The 22,647-nt window shown below is 37.5% G+C and overlaps 1 protein-coding gene across 2 annotated transcripts in view; it reads right to left on the bottom strand.

The window, feature by feature from the left end:
• DARS (aspartyl-tRNA synthetase) overlaps positions 1-22,647 on the bottom strand; it is a 75,210-nt gene that overhangs the window by 10,156 nt on the left and 42,407 nt on the right. For both annotated transcript variants that reach the window (XM_003133266.5, XM_021075843.1), the window contains exons 5-10: positions 15,752-15,854; positions 11,632-11,712; positions 10,580-10,639; positions 8,451-8,562; positions 6,927-7,061; positions 3,547-3,694 (exon numbers count right to left, since the gene is read on the bottom strand). In XM_003133266.5, the coding sequence (XP_003133314.1) occupies positions 3,547-3,694; positions 6,927-7,061; positions 8,451-8,562; positions 10,580-10,639; positions 11,632-11,712; positions 15,752-15,854 (639 nt within the window). The remainder of the gene's footprint in view (positions 1-3,546; positions 3,695-6,926; positions 7,062-8,450; positions 8,563-10,579; positions 10,640-11,631; positions 11,713-15,751; positions 15,855-22,647) is intronic.

Below are 22,647 nucleotides of genomic sequence, written 5' to 3'. Positions count from 1 at the left end.
AGAGAAGAAAAAGTTATAAAACGAATCCAATTGGAAAGACAGAAGTAAAACTGTCACGATGCAGATGACATGATGTTATATATAGAAAATCCTAAAGACGGCCCCAGAAAAACTTATTAGAATTCGCTAATGAATTCGGTAAAGCTGTGGGATACAAAACTAATATATACAGAAATGAGTTTCATTTTTATACAATAACACTGAACTATCAGAAAGATAAATTTAGAAAACACTCCTATTTACAAGTGCATCAAAAAGAATAAAATATTTAGGAACAGATCTAACCAAGAGGTGACGGACCTGTAGTCAGAACACTGTAAGACACTAATGAAAGAAACTGAAGATGACATAAATAAATGGGAAGATACACCATGTTCATGGATTGGAGGAATTAACTTTGCTAAAATGACCATGCTACCCAAGGCAATCTACAGATTCAACCTAACCTCTAGCAAAATACTAATGGCATTTTTTTCACAGAACTAGAAAAAGCAATTCTAATATTTGTATGGAAATGGGAGTTCCCGTCATGGCTCAGTGGAAATGAAACCAACTAGGAACCATAGGTTGTGGGTTCAATCCCTGGCCTTGCTCAGTGGGTGAAGGATCTGGTGTTGCCGTGAGCTGTGGTATAGGTTGCAGAGGCACCTCAGATTCAGCGATGCTATAGCTGTGGTGTAGGCTGGCAGCTATAGCTCCAATTCCACCCCTAGCCTGGGAACCTCTATATACCGCCAAAACCTAAAAAAAAAAAAAAAGGGGGGGGGGGAAGACGACAGAGGATGTGAATAGACATTTTTCCAAAGAAGACACACAGATGGCCAAGAGACAGATGGAAAGATACTCACCATCACTAATCACCAGGGAAATGCAAATCAAAACCACAATGAGATATCACCTCATACCTATCAAAATGGTTATTATCAAAAAGACAACAAATAACAAGTACTGGCAAGGATATGGCAGTTAAGGAACCCTTGTTTACTGTTGGTAGGAATGCAAAATAAATATAACCACTACGGAAAACAGTATAGAGGTTTCTCCCCAAATTAGAAATAGAACTACCATTTGATTCAGCAGTTACACTGCTGGATATTTTTCTGAAGAAACAACAAAACACTAATTCAAAAAGATATATGCACCCCTATGTTCATTTCAGCATTATAACAAGATATGGAAGCCAAGATATGGAAGCAATCTAAGTGTCCACTGATTGTGTGTCTAAGTGTGTGTATGTATAAAGAAGATATATATAATAGGATAAGATATATATAAGAAGATATATATAATAGGATATACATAAAAAAGGTTATATATATATAATGAAATATATATATGATGGGATATTACTTAGTCATAAAAAGAATGAAATATTGTCACTTTGCAACAACATAGATGGATCTAGAGACATAAGTCAGATAAAGACAAATACTGAATGATTTTACTTATCTGTGGAATCTAAAAACAAACATAACAAAACAGAAACAGACTCGTAGATAAGTAGTTACCAGAGCGGAGGGGGTTTGGGGGATGAGTGAAATGCGTAAGGGAGATTAAGAGGTACACATTTTTAGTTATCAAAACAATGACTCATGGGGGTGAAATGTATGGCATAAGGAATATAGTCAATTATATTGTAAAAACTCTGTATGGTGGCAAATGGTAACTAGACACATCATGGTGATCAATCTGTAATGTACAGAAATATGGAATCAGTACATTGTGCATTGGAACTAACACAGTGATGGAGGTCAACTGAACCTCAATTTGAAAAAATACATATACACTGGAAGGAAATGAATCAAAATGTTAATAATGCTTATCTCTGGGGGACAGGATTATGGGTGACTTAATTTTTATTTTATGCTTTTATTTCTAGTTGTCTGTATAACTTGTAAAATCAGAAAGAAAACATTAAATGTTATTAGGGGAAAAAAGGGCTGTCTACAATCAATGACTCATCAAAGGTATAATGCAATGCAGAAAATGCCTGGAAAATATTGGTGCTATGCTGTGGTATTTTTATAAAGTCAATGATTAATTTCTGCATTCTTGAAATTACTCATTAGATGTGCAATGGAGTAAATAAGTTGTATAATATTTCTAAACTCTTTAAGTATCACTGAAACATATCCAAATACATCAATTAATAGTTAAATCAGTGGTCTTCAAATAGAAATTTCAAATACATGCAGTTCCCGTTGTGGCTCACTGATTAACGAATCCAACTAGGAACCATGTGCTTATGGGTTTGATCCCTGGCCTCGCTCAGTGGGTTAACGATCCGGCATTGCTGTGAGCTGTGGTGTAGGTTGCAGACGCGGCTCGGATCCTGTGTTGCTGTGGCTCTGGCGTAGGCCGAAGACTACAGCTCCAATTTGACTCCTAGCCTGGGATCCTCCATATGCTGTGGGTGTGGCTCTAGAATAAACGCACAAAAAAAATAAAGTGAACACTTTACATAATTCAATTATCTGAATACACAGAATGTGTCTAATAATTTTCTATAAATGTGTCAATTCACCAAGCCCAGATAAGCTGAAAAGTCCTTTCAGTATATTGGAGTTTCTAATCTCTATTGAGCACTTAGTGTGAATATAAATTGATCTAAAAATTAAACATTCCTGACCAAGCTTAATTGACAGATTCAGTAAAAATTAAAAACTGAAAGACTAAAAGGACCCTTTTCCTCTGAGGTATATAATAATATTATCTTCAATTATAAAAGTGGAGGAAACTGGGAGTTCCCATTGTGGCTCAGTGGTTAATGAACCCGACTAGTATCCATGAGGATGTGGGTTCGATACCTGGCCCTGCACAGTGGGTTAAGGATCCCGTGTTGCCATGAGCTGTGGTGTAGGTCGCAGATGCGGCTCAGATCCCAAGTTGCTGTGGCTGTGGTGTAGGCTGGCAACTGTAGCCTCGATTCAACCCTTAGCCTGGGAACATCCATATGCCATGGGTGCAGCCCTAAAAAGACAAAAAATGGAGGAAACGGAGGCACAGATTAAGTAACTTGCACAAAGCCCACATCGATATACAGCAGAGCTGGGATATGATTCCAAGCTACCTAGATCTAGCTGAATCCAAGCTCTGTACTACCCCATACTACCTCCCAATAATAAACTGCTATAAAGGTAACATGGGCTCTGTTTCTTTCTTTCTTTTTTTGTCTTTTTGCCTTTTCTAGGGCCGCTCCCGTGGCTTATGGAGGGAACTCCAACATGGGCTCTACTTCTGAAACAATCAGGACATCAGTATAGAGGAAAAGACAAATATAGTTAGGTTATTTATAACCTGGTAGATTTCCCCACCAAAATCAGGTTAATGAGCTGCAGCCCCAGTTGTTGGATTCACAAGTACTATTATGAGTGTGGAGTTTTCCACTAACTGATCATCTAACTGGCAAGTCTTTATTTATCTTTATCTATATAATATTTTTTTCAATAAACACTCAGTTTACAAGTTTCAAGAACTGCTTTATTTTGAAGAACTCAAACAGCTGAAATTATCTTCATCTAAGGATATCAAATATATACTTTTTACCTTTCCTGAAGTCCTTTGAATATCTGTACTAAAGTGTCGGCAATTTCTTCCACAACTTCATGGTAATGGTAATTAAAAACCATTTCAATATCCATACCAACAAATTCAGTTAGATGTCTATGGGTATTAGAGTCTTCAGCTCTGAATACTGTAACATTAATAAAAGAAATACATAGTAAATGACGTTTTAATTCTGGAGATATTGGGATTTAAACAGAAAATTATATTTACTAGTACTCCAATGATACTATTTCCATTATAATTATAGGGTTGGAAAAACCTTAGATAAGCCATCTTTTTCAGCATTCTCTTGGACAGCAAATTCATTAAAAATTCCTATGGTCCCATAAAAGTTGTAACAAATGTAAATCAATAAATGATGAGCATGAGAATCTCAAGGGAATGCAAGATCCTGAAGTGCCTTCTCAATAATTAAAACAGATCCAATATAGTGAGTTCTTCTCAGTTGTGTTAAAACTTGACTCAAGCTAAATGAAATCTGTGAAGATGAAATAACATTATATATATTCCAGCCATTACCTCAGTCCAGCTCTTATTATCCTCAGTGCACTTTCCTCCTTTCCAGTCTCTCTGAATCTAGCACTGCAACATTTTTCATATCACTGCAAAGACTGATACTCTCAAAACACATCCTTGGAGTTCTCGTTGTGGTGCAGTGGCTAATGAATCTGGCTGGGAACCATGAGGTTGCGGGTTGGATCCGTGGCCTTGCTCAGTGGGTTAACGATCCGGCACTGCCATGAGCTGTGGTGTAGGTCACAGACGTGGCTTGGATCCCGCATTGCTGTGGCTCTGGCGTAGGCCAGCAATTAGACCCCTAGCCTAGGAACCTCCATATGCCTTGGGAACAGCTCTAGAAAAGGCAAAAAGACAAAAACAAACAAACAAAAAAAAACCAAAAAACAAAAACACATCCTTGTTCAGTAACACAATAGTTCCCAAATGACTATCATAAGATGTAAAATAACAAAAAGTCTAAAACCTTTACGCCTTCATAATTTAATCTTATCCCTTTATTTCCCATTTCTTAATACTAACTAGTCCTATTTTTATTTTGTCTCATGCTCTTTATTCAGCCTGCTTCTTCTGAGTAGAATGCCATCTCTGTCTATATCTCCCACTCTGTCCTTAGAGCCTACTTCAGTCTGAATTCTATTTTTTTTTCTTTTTGCCTTTTCTAGGGCCGCTCACGCAGCATATGGAGGTTCCCAGACTAGGGGGCGAATTGGAGCTGTAGCCAGAGCCACAGCAACACAGGATCCTATCTGCGTCTGCAACCTACACCAAAGTTCACAGCTACGCCAGATCCTTAATCCACCGAGCAAGGCCAGGGACCAAACCCGCAACCTCATGGTTCCTAGTCAGATTCGCTAACCACTGAGCCACGACAAGAACTCCCTGAATTCTTTTTGTTGTTGTTCTTCCTTTTTAGGGCCACACCTCTGGCACATGGAGGTTCCCAGGCTAGGGGTCAAATTGGAGCTACAGCTGCCAGCCTACGCCACAGCTACAGCAACACAGGATCCAAGCCACATCTGCAACCTACACCACAGCTCATAGCAACACCAGATCCCTAACCCACTGAGTGAGGCCAGGGTTCGAACCCACAATCTCATGGTTCCTAGTTGGATTCGTTTCTGCTGCAACGATGGGAACTCCCAGTCTGACTTCTCTTTTATGGTGACTCTAGCAAATTCCATCTTCTCCCCTCTTTTTATACTATCTATACTATATAAACACCAATTTCCTGATTGTACAGCACAATTTGATTGCGTGCTGTGAAAATCAATTGATTACTCCCTGGGACTAAAGTATGTGTGCATGTCTTATTCTGTCTTGGGAGCAGGGACAATGTTTATTCCCTGTTACTCAGAGCATAGTCTGTCAGCAAATCAGCAGCATCAGGAGTAGCTGGGAGCTTGTGAGAACTGCTGAATCTCAAAGCCTCACTTCAGACCTAGTGGTTAGAACCTACATTTTAGGAGTTCCAGTCGTGGAGCAGTGGTTAACGAATCTGACTAGGAACCATGAGGTTGCGGGTTCGACCCCTGGCCTTGCTCAGTGGGTTAATGATCCAGTGTTGCCGTGAGCTGTGAGGTCGGATCCCGAGTTGCTGTGGCTCTGGAGTAGGCAGGTGGCTACAGCTCCGATTGGACCCCTAGCCTGGGAACCTCCATATGCTGTGGGTACGGCGTTAGAAAAGACAAAAGGATAAAAAAAAAAAAAAATTATGTTAACATAACAATACTAAGAACTGTACAAATAATTAAAGAGAAGCAAAACAGCTTTGGAATAAAACTGGTAGCAAAGTACACAGCGGCACATTTGTGTAAACTTACAACAGTAATAAAGGGGGTATCAAGGACAAAAAAATGTATTATTTGGAAAATTGCAACTACTTCTTCTTAGTGTTGACAGTGAGTTGAGAGGACAGTCCAAATGGGAGCTAATTCTGTTCTAATTATACTTAAGAATAGTAGGAGTTCCCATCGTGGCGCAGTGGTTAGCGAATCCGGTTAGGAACCATGAGGTTGCGGGTTTGGTCCCTACCCTTGCTCAGTGGGTTGAGGATCCGGTGTTGCCGTTAGCTGTGGTGTAGGTCGCAGACACGGCTTGGATCCTGTGTTGCTGTGGCTCTGGCATAGGCTGATAGCTACAGCTCCGATTGGACCCCTGGTCTGGGAACCTCCATATGCCGCGGGAGCGGCCCAAGGAATGGCAAAAAGACAAAAAAAAAAAAAAAAAAAGAATAGTAAAATAAAACATTCAGGTATATTTCAGAAGGTATATGTTTTCAAAGTATGCATTTTTAAAATGAGATATTTTTCTTCAGCATTGATCTACAGGAATATATAATGGTTATAATTCCATTTACATGAACGATGCTCAATTATTTATTTATTTATTTATTTAGTCTTTTTAAGGGCCTCACCCACAGCATATAGACGTTCCCAGGCTAGGGTCTGAATTGGAACTGTAGCCGGCTGGCCTACACCACAGCCACAGCAACGCCAGATCCCAGCCATGTCTTCGACCTACACTACCAGCTCAAGGCAAAACAGGATCCTTAACCCACTAAGTAAGAGGCCAGGAATTGAACCTGTGTCCTCATGGATACTAGTCAGATTCATTTCCTCTGAGCCACAATGGGAACTCCAACGCTCAACTATTTAAAGAACTACCTGAGGATATAACTTTTTTTGAAATGTTGACCCAAGCACACTATCATTTTTACCACAAAGTCTACTATTTATGTAGATAGCATATAAAAGGATTTAAGCTTTCAAAAAGTGTTTATAAAACCATTACTATGGTATAGTCAATGAATTTTGAGAAAACTGTAACTGTCAATACCTTACCTGGTCCAATACAGAAAACCTTCTCAAAATCAGCACAAATACACATTTGCTTGTAGAGCTGTGGAGACTGAGCCAGATATGCATTATTTTTAAAATAAGAAACGGTAAATACATTGGCTCCTCCTTCACTGGCAGCTGAAAGTAAATATTTATGTTATAATCAATCATAAGCTTATCAATGCAAATTTCTAGTAAAAACAGTTCATACTTTTGACTCAAGTAACTTCATTTAAAAAAACTGGAAACTAAGAATTGTAGAAAAATCATTATCTATATATGTGTTATACTTGATTCTAAACAGCTTATATTTAGGACAGATTTACTTCTTTGGTTATACCTTCAATTTTACTCTTTTGGATATATACACTCCCTTTCTGCATCATTTTCAAATCTATTAAAGCTACTTTGGAGTTGTAAAAAAAAATTTTTTTTTTGCTTTTTAGGGCTGCACCCATGGCATAATGGAAGTCCTCAGGCTAGTCCTCAGCTACAGCTACAGGTCTACACCACAGCCACAGCAATACGGGATCCTTGTCGCGTCTGCAAACTATACTGCAGATCATGGCAATGCTGGATCCCCAACGCACTGGGGGGGCCAGGGATTGAACCTGAATCTTTATGGATACTAGTCGGATTCATTTCCACTGAGCCAGGACAGGAACTCCCAAAAAAATGTTTTTAAAGAAAGATATGGGGAGTTCCCGTCGTGGTGCAGCAGAAAAGAATGTGACTAGTATCCATGAGGGCAGAGGTCTGATCCCTGGCCTCACTCAGTGGGTTATGGATCCACCGTTGCCGTGAGCTGTGATATAGGTCCAAGACGCAGATAGGATCTCATGTTGCTGTGGCTGTGGTGTAGCCCAGTGGCTACAGCTCCAATCCAATCCCTAACCTGGGTACCTCCATATGCCACAAGTGTGGCACTTAAAAAAAAAAAAAAAAAAAGAAGATATGATATTCTTAATAACTTTCTAATTATCAATAATACAATGTTTGATTTTTAATTTATAATTAAGCTATTCATAACATACTTTTTAATGTTATTTAAGTAACTAAAAAAGGCTAAAATGATTAAAATAAATTTGTCATCAAGAATGAGAATTAATGAGATTTTTCCCTCTCTAGTATTTAGTAATGTTTTCATGTAGTTTATACAAAATTACAATACCAATTTAGAAAGAAATCTACATAACGAAAGTAGTTTCAAGTACATTTATATTAATAAAAATTTTGCTTTATGTGTTACTGCCTCATTTTATAACCATTATCACATTAACAACTCCTGAAATAAGAGGATTTAATATTACTGATGTTAGTGATATGTGGCTGGTGGTAAACAGCATAGTCTTCAAAATAAACAGTCTCTGGGAAATAAACTTTAAAGAATACCTGGGATCCGCAAAAAAAAACACAAAAAACAAACAAAAACAAACAAACAAAAAAAACCACCACAAAACTAAATTAAGAAACTCAAGGGAAAACAAATTTATTTTTTAAAATTAAGAGGAATATCTTAAAGCATACCTGAGATAATTTTAGGAGTTTGGATCTCCACAAAACCCTTGTTAATTAAATTTTCTCGGAAAAGATGGCAAATGCCAGACTGGAGACGGAAGACTGCCTGACTAGTTGATGTCTATAAGACAATAGTAAAAGCTAATTAAATCAATTTGACATTAAATAAGATGGAATATTTTTTAATCAGGCCACCTGCCTGCAAAGTTCATAGAGAAACAATTGATTACAGGAGAGAAAAGTCAGGCTACATGACAATATCAGAATAAGGATATATCTTAGAATTTTTCATATTACAGAAGAAGAATGACAATTTTGTCCTTTGTTTCCAACCTCTCCATCTCTTTGTTAAGCAAAGGGTCTAGAAAAGAACTGGATTGGGGTTATTACACAAAAGTTTAGATAAGCAAAGATGTATAAAAGATTTCAAGTTACTAATGAACAGAATGCTTCCCAAAAATGTAAACTCAAAGTAAGGGTTAAAAAAAGGTAAATGTTTACAAGGGCCAAAAAACATAAATAGAGTGAATGAATGGTACTTTCCAGCAGAATGCCCTGTCTAGAGTTGATGATGTTGCCATGCAGGCCTGTTATTGATGTGTTTATCTCTAACTTTTTAATAAAAGCCACCTAGATTGATTGATTGACTGATTTTTACGGCTCCACCCCCCAAAAAACACCTAGATTTATTTATTTATTCATTTATTTATTTGGTTGCACCTATGACATATGAAAGTTCCCAGGGTAGGGGTCAGATTGGAGCTGCAGGTGCTGGCCTATGCCACAGCCACAACAATGCTGGATCCTTAACCCAGTGAGTGAGGCCAGGGATCAAACCCCCATCCTCATGGATACTAGTTAGATTCTTAACCCAATGAGCCACAATGGGAACTCCAAGCCACCTAGATTTAATGGAGATTTAAATCCTCCGTTTTTCAATGATGGCAATAAACTTGACCAAAACAGATGTGGGTCAAATTAAAAAAATAAAAAACTCTTAAAGCCAAATATTAAAGGCTTAACCAGTAACTTGTGTGAACAAACAGCAAATACAGTATGATGGTTAACTACTGTGGCCAAAATTATGAAAAACCTGAGGTTTCTAGGCAGTATCAAGAGGACTTTTGATTACTGCTAGTCTTTTCTGTATACTATAAATTAAAATGGAAAAGTAAAAGCAAACAAAAACCAAATAATTAGGGGAAACATCAGTGTACAATAAGGGCAGACCCATATGACTACAGAAAAGTTGGAAAGAACTCTTAAGGTGACAAAGCATTTAACCTTTAGGTAGATTATTTAAGTAAAGGGGGAAGATGTGGTCAAAACATTAAGAAAGGGAGATGACAATGGTTTTACTACAATGATGAAACCAATGAACTCTTTCACTTGCAACCAAACCAGAAAGGGAAACAGAAGACCCATGAGATTACTATATACACTACCGGGGCCATCTACTTCTTTATTACTAATTTTGTGCTAGATCTAATTCAAAGGATTGAGACATTAACTACTAATCTCCATCTGGCTGTAAAATGTGCACACAACTTCTTTCACAATTTTGGAGTAATATTTATGGTCCTATTTTCACTTGCTAACTTGTTTGAAAAAGGTATCCCCTGGAAGGAAGCCAATTTATTGGCTTCACCTCCCTTTGTAATTTTATTTATTTTTTGCCTTTTTTAGGGCTGCACCTGCAGCATATAGACGTTCCCAGGCTAAGGGTCAAATTGGTGCTGCAGCTTGCTGGCCTACACCACAGCCACAGCAACATGGGATCTGAGCCGTATATAGGACCTACACCCCAGCTCATGGCAACGCCAGATCCTTAACCCACTGAGTGAGGCCAGGGATCAAACCTGCATCCTCTTGGATACTAGTCGGGTTTGTAACCCACTGAGCCACGATGGGAACTCCTCCTTTGTCATTTTAAAACAAAGCAAGTCAGTATCCTGTGAACTATTACTTGATTGTCCTTGTTGACAGCAATTCTCCTTTGGGGAAGGGTTAGTCAAAAAGGTAAATTATTTCTTGTATTATCACATTACCTATATGTAAATACCAATTAGTTCTATAACCCTGAGACAGGTATGGTATCCCTGCCCACCTTGATTTCAGCATAAACAAATAAGGCATACCCTAAGATCAATGATTCTGTTGTCTAATCTTGTATCCTGGTTAACAGTAGCTCTTCCTTCCTAAAAAAAAAGTTGAAAAAGCAGATTTTACTGATTTTTTTAAAGTACAAAAAAAATTTTTAGAAGCCATGTTAATTTTTAAGTTAAGAAGAGTTATGTTCATGTGTGTTAATGTTATACCCCCGAATCAAGGATTCAAGAAACAAGAAGTGGGGCCAGAAAGGTTACTGTTAAAAGAGAGATAGAAAGAAGAGAATGAGTTGAGGTTAAAGCTTTTTTTCTACTTCCCATTCCCCAACCCCCTGACTCATTACTGGGATGTCAAAATAATTAACTTCCCACACCTTCACTGATTCCGGGGTTTTACCTGCTAGTTCAAGACTGAAGGAACAGATAAAAGCTGACATAGAGCAATCAATGGTTCTCCAAGTATCTTCTGGGCACCAGTGAAGGTCCCCAAGACACTTTCAGAGTCTGTATGTCAAACCTATTTTTTCATAATAATACCTTTCACTCTCACTTTTTTCCTGATGATACTGAGAAGTTTTCCAAATGTGCATGCTATCACAACAGAATGATTGCAGAGGCAGATAACAAAATTTAATTGTTGTCTATTGAGCCAGACATTACTAAGATTTGTAGATATGTAGTATAATAACACTCTTGACATTAAATTACTTTGTTTTTGAAAATATTTTTCATAAAACATTATTGCTCTTTTTTATTATTTATATAGGAATAATACATACATATTTATATTATTATTTAATAAATTCATAAATATTAAGAAGTTTGTTTTAACTTCTAATACTGTAAATGTTGATAGATATACCTGCAAAAACTAAAGCTTGTGGGTTCAATTATTTTTAAGAGTGTAAAGGAATTCTGAGACCAAATAGTTTAAGAATTGTTAATTTAAGAGTATTTTTAACTAAAAATGAAACTCAAATTAATTCACAGGTACCCTTTCACACAAAAGCAGGACATCAAGTAAATGTTTTGCAAACTAAACACACAGAGGAAGCACAGTATTTCAAAAGTATAATTTTTACCTCTTCTCCTTCCACCTCAGGCCGAACAGCATCATCCAGCTGCAGGGGCAGGCGGGGCTCAGCTGAACTGATCACATAAATCTGAAAGTGAGAGATTACCAAAAATATCAGAAGCACACACAACCTGCTATCTTTTCTTAAAAAAACAATCTACAGTTGACTTAAATATGAAACAATGTTTGCATACATCTTTAACTGAAACTCCTTGGTAAAACTGGATGATACAAGTTTTTTTCACCTATAAAATGCTAATAATAATATTTGCATATATCCCTGGGTTGTTAAAACAGTCAAGTAAGACAACATATGTCCAAATACTTTGTAAACTCTAAGATGATAGATAATAACTGGAGTTGAGAGGTCTGGCTTAAGGCTTCCTTGTCACCTAAAAGCTACTGTTAGGCAAATCACTTTAACTAAAGCTTCAATATGCTTCTGTAAAATGAAGTCGGTGGTAAGAATCAAATGGTGTAACAAATATGAAAACACTTTGCTAATTTGAGGGGCCACTAACAAATCTGTTATGATAATTAACAGATTTGACCATTTCTACCACTAGGATCAATGTCAGTCCAACTCTTCTGTACCACTCCTTCCTTTCCTCGTTCTTTTGCCAAATATCTCTTACTGTCTTCTATTGTCAAGCATGTTATAACTCATTTTCTGTAGCTCTCTTGGTTGGGAGCTGCTCTAGAAGGTGTTCCTTTAATGGTGTTAAAATCCCTCAATATGCACTCACACTAATTGCACATTTTAGTTCTTAAAAAAGCCGTTAGGTCATAAAGAATGAGCTTGCATTTTTTTAGCTGCTCTTAAAATACATGTTACCCTATTAGTTACCCCAAATATGTCTGAAAAACCTACTAATGTACAAGAGAGACATAGATATTATTTAGTTAACTTAGGAAAGGAAATTATATTCTTCCAGTTGGTAAATCACATCTAGCATTCAGCTCAGACATGTCAAGAAAAGTGTCATAATGACACTTTAGTGCTCCTCACAGTAAAATACAATTAGTTGCCACCATCCCTTACACCCAAGTTTGTAGTGTTTGATGAGTTAACAGAAACCTGATCTCCAATGCAAAGCTAGAGAGCTGGACAGCTACCTCTCATTTTTGTAACTAGCAGAAATTCATCACCTCCTTTATTAGGTTGTAAGAGCTTTCATCCCCAGAAGTTCACAAAATGCTCAGAACAAATATACTCTGTTATTGCTGGCTGAATAAATAAGAGAGAATCATTGCTTATTACAAGATTCTACTTAGTAATATTTTATGCTTTGTGAGATACTTTATAATTATCTATTATTAATTATTTTCATTAAGGCAAAATTTGTAAGTTCTTTAGGCTTTATATTTAACATATATTAAGGTTGTGCTGATTACCAGATAATTATTTTAGAAATACACCTACTTGCTCCAGTCACTAAAATCTTATTAAAGTATTGAAAAAGACGTTATTTGTTTTTATTGGTCAGCATACCTTCAGGTTAGTTTGCCTTTACTAGGCTGCAGACTAACTGGGGTGAGTTAATTTGAAAAAAAACTTACACAAAGAGAACAAAGTAATTTGGCAAGTTACATCAATACAATATTTCAGTTAAATAGAACCTTACTCCCAAATCAGTGTGTATGGATCAATGTATCTTCCTGTCCATCCGCTTGAGTGTTTCATCTTACAGATGCTCACACACATGCACACACACACACACAGGGGTGATGGTGGGAAAGGGACTTCTCTTAAGGGACTCCTCCTTAACAGAAATTCAGTGATGAATGTTATAGACTCAAATTAAGCCTGGATTTGAGACTGTAGGTTCAGAAGCACAGGGTTATTTCTTTTTCTTTTCTTTTTGGCTGTGCCTGAAAAAGTTCTGGGCAGGGACTGAACCTGTGCCACAGCAGTGACCCAAGCCATAACAGTGATAACGCCTGATCCTTAACCCACTGCTCCACTTATATTATAAGTGAATATATATGAATTCATTTATAATATTTTAAAAGTCAGTGATAATCAATGAGCATTTCTAGTTTTTGTGTCTAAGAAAATAGATATGGGATAAATCTTTTTTTTTTTTTTTTTTGTCTTTTTGCCTTTTCTAGGGCTGCTCCCGCGGCATATGGAGGTTCCCAGGCTAGGGGTCGAATCCGAGCTGCAGCCGCCGGTCTACGACAGAGCCACAGCAACGCGGGATCTGAGCCGCGTCTGCAATCTACACCACAGCTCACGGCAACGCCGGATCCTTAACCCACTGAGCAAGGCCAGGGATTGAATGAACCTGCAACCTCATGATTCCTAGTCAGATTCATTAACTGCGCCACGACGGGAACTCCATGGGATAAATCTCTTATGAAAAAAAGTTACTCCTGCAATGTAAGCTCAATACAGTATCGTCCTTTTTGACTTCTCCGTACTGGAAAATATCAGAAATACAATGATTATAAGGAAATGTAATGATTAAGAATTAGTGTAACTCATCAACCTTTAGAAGTATATCATCAGGAGTTCCTGCTGTGGCATAGTGTTAATAATCTGACTTCTGGAGTTCCCGTCGTGGCTCAGTGGTTAACGAATCTGACTAGGAACCATGAGGTTGCGGGTTTGGTCCCTGCCTTTGCTCAGTGGGTTAAGGATCCGGCGTTGCCGTGAGCTGTGGTGTAGGTTGCAGACACAGCTCGGATCCCGCGTTGCTGTGGCTCTGGCATAGGCCGGGGGCTACAGCTCTGATTGGACCCCTGGCCTGGGAACCTCCATATGCCGCGGGAGCGGCCCAAAGAAAGAGCAAAAAGACAAAAAAAAAAAAAAAAAAAAAAAAAATATGACTTCTGTGGCTCCAGCTGCTGCAGCATGAATTAGATCCCTGGATCAGCACACTGGGTTAAAGAATCTGGTGTTGCTGCAGCTCAGATTCAATCCCTAGCCTAGGGACTTCCATATGCTGCAGGTGCAACCATTCCAAAATTTTTTCTTAAAAAAGGACATCAAAAGAAAGTTCACAGCAAAATTAAGTTCATAATAGTGAATGAAGGAGTTCCTGTTGTGGCTCAGCGGAAATAAATCTGACTAGCATCCATGAGGGCACCAGTTCAATCCCTGACCTCACACAGTGGGTTATGGATCCGGTGTTGCTGTGAGCTGTGGTATAGGTCACAGACCCGGCTCAGATATGACATTGCTATGGCTGTGGTATAGGCCAATGGCTATAGCTCTGATTCAACCCCTAGCATGGCAACCTCCATATGCCATGGGTGCAGCCATAAAAAAAGCAAAGAGAAAAAAAAAAGAAAAAAAAATTAGTGAATAAAGGTCTTTTTTTCTTTTTTAAAATTTTATTGAAGTATATCTGATTTACAACGTTGTGTTAATATCTGCTGTATAAAAAAGTGATTCAGTTATACATATATATATTCTTTTCCATTATGGTTTATCATAGGATACTGAATATAGTTCCCTATGCTATAGAGTAGGGCCTTGTTTATTCATTTGAATAAAGCTTTTTAGAGGTGTTTATATTTTTGTATATGTGACTATGGTAAATGCACCATATCAACAAGTCTAGGCTGGCCTGCTGGATGAGGAGGGATGAGAGGCCACAGGGAGATGTCCCAGAAATATCAGGTGGAGCAGATGAGCCATCCCAGATGGGCTGACCTTAATTCCCTAATTGCACAGAACTGTGAGCAAATGTTTTTTAAGTCACTAAATATTGAGGCAGCTTGTTATACAACAAAAGCTAACTGATTCAGTAATTAACTTATAAACCTCAATATTTTATATATCAATTCAGACTTGGAGTTCCCGTTATGGCTCAGTAAAAACGAATCTGACTAGTATCCCTGAAAATGTGGGTTCGATTCCTGGCTTCTCTCAGTAGGTTAAGGATCTGCTATTGCCATGAACTGTGTAGCAGGTGGTAGACATCACTTATATCTGGCGTAGCTGTGGTGTAGGCCGGCAGCTGTAGCTCTGATTCAACCTCTAGCCTGGGAACCTCCATATGCCATGGCTGCGGCCCTAAAAAGACTGGGAAAAAAAAAAAAAATTCAGACTTGATGTGAATCATAAGAACTACTCAAATCTACTTCTGTACACAATTTTATATTTTGAAAAAAATTACCTTTTGAACATGTAACTCTACATCTTGCTGTGTACAGCTTCCAATTTTCTGATTCACTTTTCTCACAACACCTTCCACATCTACGATGCTCTCTTTGTTGATGCTGTCAAAAAAAAAAAAATTCCCAACTTTAATCATCTCATCAGAGGTGTCAGAACTCATTTGGTGTTGCAACGGTAAAGCTGAATTATATTAAACCCTTCTCTAATACAGTAAATCACTTGAGAGATAAAGCCAGTCTATTTAATTTACTTCTAATAGACTACTACGTAGCACACCTTGTGAGATTTCCTGAAGACATGATTTTTCTAGATCCCGTAATTTAGTTACCATTTTTTAAAGCACTCTGGACTTAAGATGTAAGCGGATCAGCACTGACCTGGCAAAGTCTTTCAATTATTATTTTTGTCTTTTTAGAGCTACACCTGCAGCATACGGAGGTTCCCAGGCTAGGTGTTGAATCGGAGCTGTAGCCGTTGACCTACACCACAGCCACACCAGATCTGAGCCACGTCTGCAACTACACCCCAGCTCATGGCAACACCACTGAGCAAGGCCAGGGATTAAACCTGTGTCCTTATGAATGCTAGTCAGGATTTGTTTTTGCTGAGCCACGACTGGGACCCCAAGAATACTTCCCTCACTATAGCTGAAATTTACTAATATCAGCATTTTCTATAAGGAGAAACAGTGGCTTCAATAAATGTAATTACTGGTATGCAATGTAGTTAAATAGAAGGTCAACTGAGATTTCAAAGTAGTAGGAGGACATTAGGGTGGCTTCAATTAAATCTTCATTGCCTATAGTTTCTGGGTACACACTATCATTGGATTTGTGCCAGAGGGCCTACTGGATTGTATAATTCCATTTAAGAAGCTGGAGTTCCTCTGTGGCTCATAGGGTTAAGCATCTATCTGGTGTTGTTATTGCTGTGGCTTGGGTTACTGCTGTGGCTTGGGTTTGATCCTTGGTCCAAGAACTTCCACATGCCATGGGTGCAGCACAAAAAACCAGTCTATATGAAGCTTAATATAAACTTATTAAGCCTATTAAATATAGAGCGAAATAAATGCATCTCCTTAGCAGTTTAATTCTATAACAAATTTGAATTTTGAACACAAGACACTCCAAATTCTGAAATATAAAATTCATGAAATGGCTTATTAAATTCACCAATTGATTATTTTTGAGCAAGGAGTGTAATATGAAATGGTGGCTCCCATACAAAACATACCAGTTCTACTTCTGTGTATATTCTTGTACTGGACAAAATGTGTCAGAGCACATTTGTGGAAAAGGAAAAGATACAACATTCAGATCTTGGAATGATGTCAGCATGATGCTGGCTGAGCTGGCCAAAGGCAATTCCCCATGTAAAACTATTAATTAAAACTCTCAGGTGGTAACTGAAACCACAGAAGTGATCTGAAAAGAGAAGGAAGAAAAATGCCAAAGTGATAACTGGGAGAGAGTGGAATTCCTGGGGCAGTTGGCACAATACAAAGGGCAAATACGTATTAGGAACATCTGTCCTGGACTCCTTGTTTATCTACTATCATAAACCCTAGTTAACTTACATATTAAGTTCTCATGGCTAAAGTCCCTAGCCAAAATCTTGTAAAACTAATAACCAGAATCTAAAGAGTTTAAGACAAAACAAAAACATTTAAGTTTCATAAGAAAAATTCTACTCATTCTAATAAGGAACTGGGTCCTTAGTAGTTGTGGTGTTATTTGACAAGATTCCAGAAATCTAACAGTGCTTATTTTACAGAGAAGAACACCACAATCCATTTCAATGAACATGTGGGTTTGGAAAAGGATCAATATGAGGATAATAGGAAAAAGTGGTGAAGAAAGAAACATTTTCATTTCCCTTTGCTACACTGCCCAGAATTCTATAATGTCTGTTACCAACTGCCTTAAAATGAAAGATATCAATAGTGAACACATCTCTTGCACTCTCATAAATCTCGTGTACTAGAACTATCACCTAGTATCTGGCAAGAAATCTTGTGTACTGAAGAAACTCAGAATTTATTATGGTTAAGAGGTAGCTGGTAGGGCATTCCCGTCATGGCTCCGTGGAAACGAATCTGACCGGCATCCATGAGGATGCAGGTTTGATCCTGGCTTTGCTCAGTGGGGTAAGGATCCGACATGGCTGTGAGCTGTGGTGTAGGCCAGCAGCTGCAGCTCCCATTCGACCTCTATCCTGGGAACCTCCATATGCTATGGGTGTGGCCCTAAAAAGACAAAAGACAAAAGACAAAAAAAAAAAAAAAAAAAAAAGGTAGTTGGTGAACTGAGATAAAGCTCCTAAGACCTGAAGGGATCAAGAAGCTTCAGTTTATTGTTAAAAGGGCTTTCTAATACTGGCAATCTAAAGTTGTTGAATCTTTCTTCACTGTGACTGCCACCCACCACTGTTATATCTGTTTGTATGGTAAACTTGATACCTGAGTATATAATTTATGCCTTGTGAGAATTCTGTTGCGTATCTCACATGTTTCCATGAGGAAGATTTGATATATGTGATCAGTGTATTGCTTCAAGGAGCAACCTGACCTGCCCCAACTAGAGCTCCCCCCTATGACTGTCCATCTCCGTCCCTGGCCCATTTGGTTCTCTTACCTCACTACCCTGGACTCCCTAGTGGGAGGCCTTACATTATTAGAGAGTTTTCTTCAAGCAAACTCAAGTTAAACATATCTACTTTCAATGACTAAACAAGTATCCTGCCAGAAAGAAGCTGGAATGTGGCCAAATACACTCTGCCGGAGGCTAGCCAAAAGTCTAATCAAAGAAAACAGTATTTTTTTCTTCTTTCTCTTTCTCAAAAGTAATCAGATGACTCTTTTTTTATCCAGCACCTGAACCCTGGAACTAAGTCTATCTTTAGTATATTAATTCAGCAATATTATGTGTTAAAATACTTGATCGGTTAGACTAGAAAACAACCACTGATTTTAATACTTTCCAGTACTAAACAACTCACAAAAGGAACTTGAAAGTCTGATCTATTTCTTAAACTAGGCGCGAAGCTAAACTTGTGCTATCACAAATTGGTCTACTGAATAAATCAGAAAGAAGATAGGATTAACTAGATACATAAGATTCTTATAATTAATATTACCTTGGCCAGGTGCCCATGGCATGTGGAAGTTCCTGGGCCAGGGATCAAACCCATGCCACAGCACTTATAATTAATTTTTTTTCAGTATTTCCCTTATTATTTCTAGTAGCTATATGCTAGTAACAGAATAGCAGACTTAGATGTTAGTAAAACCATTCCGTAATTTTTTAAATCTTAGATAATTTAGTTCTAAAATGTCTATCTCTATTATATCTGTAGATATATATACCTATTGTGGACATGAATGACTTCAGAAGAAAAAACATTAAAACAACTTAAAAAGGTCAACTTTGTGAAAACAGGGTCAGACTAGAACTTGCTAGTTAAAACTAGTAAAAGGTTACATGAGAGTTTTACATGTATGTGTGTGTGTATAGTTTGAGTCAACACAAGAGGGACAGGAATACTTGAATAAGCTAACTGCTAATAGAAGGCTAAAATTCCACTTTGTAAGAGTTCCCATCATGGCACAGCAGAAACAAATCCCACTAGGAACCATGAGGTTGCAAGTTTGATCCCTGGCCTCGCTCAGTGGGTTGAGGATCTGGTGTTGCCCTGAGCTGTGGTCTAGGTCACAGAGGCAGCTTGGATCCGGCAGCTGTAGCTCTGATTAGACCCCTAGCCTGGAAACCTCCATATGCCACAGGTGCGGCCCTAAAAAGCAAATAAATAAATAAAAATAAGTAAATAAATAAAATTCCACGTTGCAGAAAAAGTTTATTTAACATTGATTTTAACTAATACTGTATGTGTAAGACGGTTTAACACTTTACAGTACTTTACAGTACACTTGACTGCTGCCATAAAGAGGCCCTATTAAAAGTTTGTTTTACATTTGGGAACTAACATGCCAGTATGCTGCATTTTGAAAGGCAGTAATGTCTAACAGGCAACAAAATGTTTTCAACTTTTATGGAGGATATAGCAGAAAAAAAAATCCATGATGAAAAACAGAGGAAATCCTGGGAACTACCTTATTGTAGGAGAAATGGGCGAAGTAAATTAAATATATCTTTTCAAGAGCAAAGTCAGCTATTTTTATTATTACCAACACTTCCCAAACACATTATTACTGCATTGTTTTATACTTCTTTCATTTTCCAATCACCTTTCTGTCCCTAAACATAAGTAATCACTCTACAAATAAATTAGAAGAAGCATTACAATGCTTTGATAGAACAGACTTCGTGTCATCCGTTAGGAACTATCAATGTCAATTTAATTAGTTTTACTACTAACGAACTGTCTTTAGGGAAAAAATTGTAAAAAGCATCATTCTTCATATAAAATATTTTATAAAAATATTTTAGGCTATCAAGTTTTTTTGTTTTTTAAACAAATGATATGGAATACAAATAACCCAATTACAAAACATACACCTTGGAAGAAAAATAAACAGTACTCGGTTATCTGAAGGAATAAAATCCTATCTTTCCAACATGAATGCCATACAGTTTACTATTAGTAACCACACGGATATTAAGTTTACCTTAATAACCCCACAGATACTTTCACTATCTGTACTTCTTATCAATCTTGACTCTAAGTTTTCATGTCTATATTACATAAGAAAACAACAAACTTAAAAAGTGTTGGAACTATTAGAATAAAGAAAAATAAAAATAAGAAAGTGGGAAACAACACATAGCTATCATAGTAATAGATGTTCACTGTGTCATTAAGAAAAAGTTAAAAAAGAAGAATGAATAAAATAGGTTTCAAAGATTCTGTTAAAGTTGTCAAAATAGTTTCAGTACCTGAAGGAAGTAAGCTTCATGGTCTAAAATAACACACTAATGAGTAATTCCTTAATGTTGCCAACACTTAATAAGTTTTGTATGTCATTGAAACATGGTGTGTATTATGCATTGTAAAGAGATTTTTGAAAAGCAGATATACTAAATTTTTCATGAAATATTAGAGTTGATTTCTTATCAAATACAGAATTTATCCATTCAGGCGACTACTCTTCAAAGTGACTACTCAGAGGAAGGAAGGGTTATAAACACATTTCAAAATCAGGACTGCCTAAAACAATCTTAAAACAACTTATCTGTAATTACTTCTTGGTTTTTCACACAAATCAGTTTTTTTGGAGGCAGATATCATTCATACATACCTATTGTTTACTATCCTTCAGAAATTTTTAAGACAATGATAGAACTCTGGGAGAGAAGAAGAGACTTAAAAAAAATTTAAAACAATAGTATTAGAGATGCAAGGAAGTAACATGTTTGAAAAACGAGAGACTATTTGGGAGTTCACCTTATGGCTCTGAGGTAAGAACTCAACTAGTATCCATGAGGACTTGAGTTTGATCCCTGGCCTTGCTCAGTGGGTTAAGGATCTGGCATTGTTGTGAGCTATGGTGTAGGTCGCAGACACAGCTTGGCTCTGGCATTACCGTGGCTGTGGCGTATGCTGGCAGCTGTAGCTCCAATTTGACCCCTAGCCTGGGAACTTCCACATGCTTTCGGTGTGGCCCTAAAAAGACAGAAAACAAAAAAGGAGAGACTATTTAATATATTAACTACAGAGTTAATACAGGTAGAAAGACAGTAACCTCTATGTAGATTTAACATAGATAGCTGTAGATAGTATATCAACTACGGGACTGAAGAGCTATCTCCAAACATTTTGGTAATTTGATTTACTCTACCAGTAAAAATTGGTGTATATGCACCCCAATTTATTTATTTTAAAGTTACATACATGTAATTCTAAATTTAAGTATTACCTTAGAGTAAATATAAACTTCGGGTGAGATTCATAATTAGCAATAGTGATCTGTACTTAAAACAATAGCAAATCTATACTTCACTTACTTTTCCTGATAATTTCTAGTTAGGGGAATACTGAAATCCTGTCAGATTTGATTGGATTATCATTTAAAAAAACAAACTTCAAAATGTGGCTGATACAAAGATCTTACACTATGAGTAAAAGTGTCAGCACTAACATTTTCATGTTTTTGCTTATGTTTTAAAGTTTTAGCTTCAATCTATAGTCTCTTGGTAGAAATCCTTTAAATCCACTTGTCCATTTTCTTTCTTTCTTTTTTTTTTTCTTTGTCTTTTTGCAATTTCTAGGACTGCATCTGCGGTACATGGAGGTTCCCAGGCTAGAGGTCTAATTGGAGCTGTAGATGCCAGCCTACACCAGAGCCACAGCAACATGGGATCCGAGCCATGTCTGCGACTTGCACCACAGCTCACGACAACACCAGATCCTTAATCCACTGAGCAAGGCCAGGGATCGAACCCGAAACCTCATGGTTCCTAGTCAGATTTGTTAACCACTGAGCCACGACAGGAACTCCCACTTGTCCATTTTCTGAGGGTCACTTTATCATCTTAATAAATATAAAAAATGTAATCCCCCAAACCAGTTAACCAGGCACAATAAACTGCAACTGGATACGGTATACTGAAAGTGAATCAGAGTTAGGGTACCAGTGTCAGGTCCTTTGTGTTAATGGAATCTTGCAGTCTTTCTTCAGAGATCACACATGCTATGGGTGACATGTGACCTTCTGAGATGCCATCTGAGTGATAGGCTCAGTGTTTATCTATAACTTAACTATTAGAAAAACTCAAAAATTTCCCCATACTTTTAGATAAAAAAAGGAAGGAAAGAAAGAGAAGTTTATTTTTCTTTTCCTCAGGTAGGTAACCTTGAGCAAATCACCCTTTGGAGACTACTGGGATAGAGTACAAGAATCAAAACGACTGAGAAAAGAGTATTGGAGCAGGTGATTTG

The sequence above is a fragment of the Sus scrofa genome, chromosome 15 (genome assembly GCF_000003025.6).
Source record: "Sus scrofa isolate TJ Tabasco breed Duroc chromosome 15, Sscrofa11.1, whole genome shotgun sequence".
Taxonomy (NCBI): Eukaryota; Metazoa; Chordata; class Mammalia; order Artiodactyla; family Suidae; genus Sus; species Sus scrofa.
The sequence above is the reverse complement of the archived record's forward strand: the minus strand, read 5'-3'. Positions and strand labels throughout refer to the sequence as shown.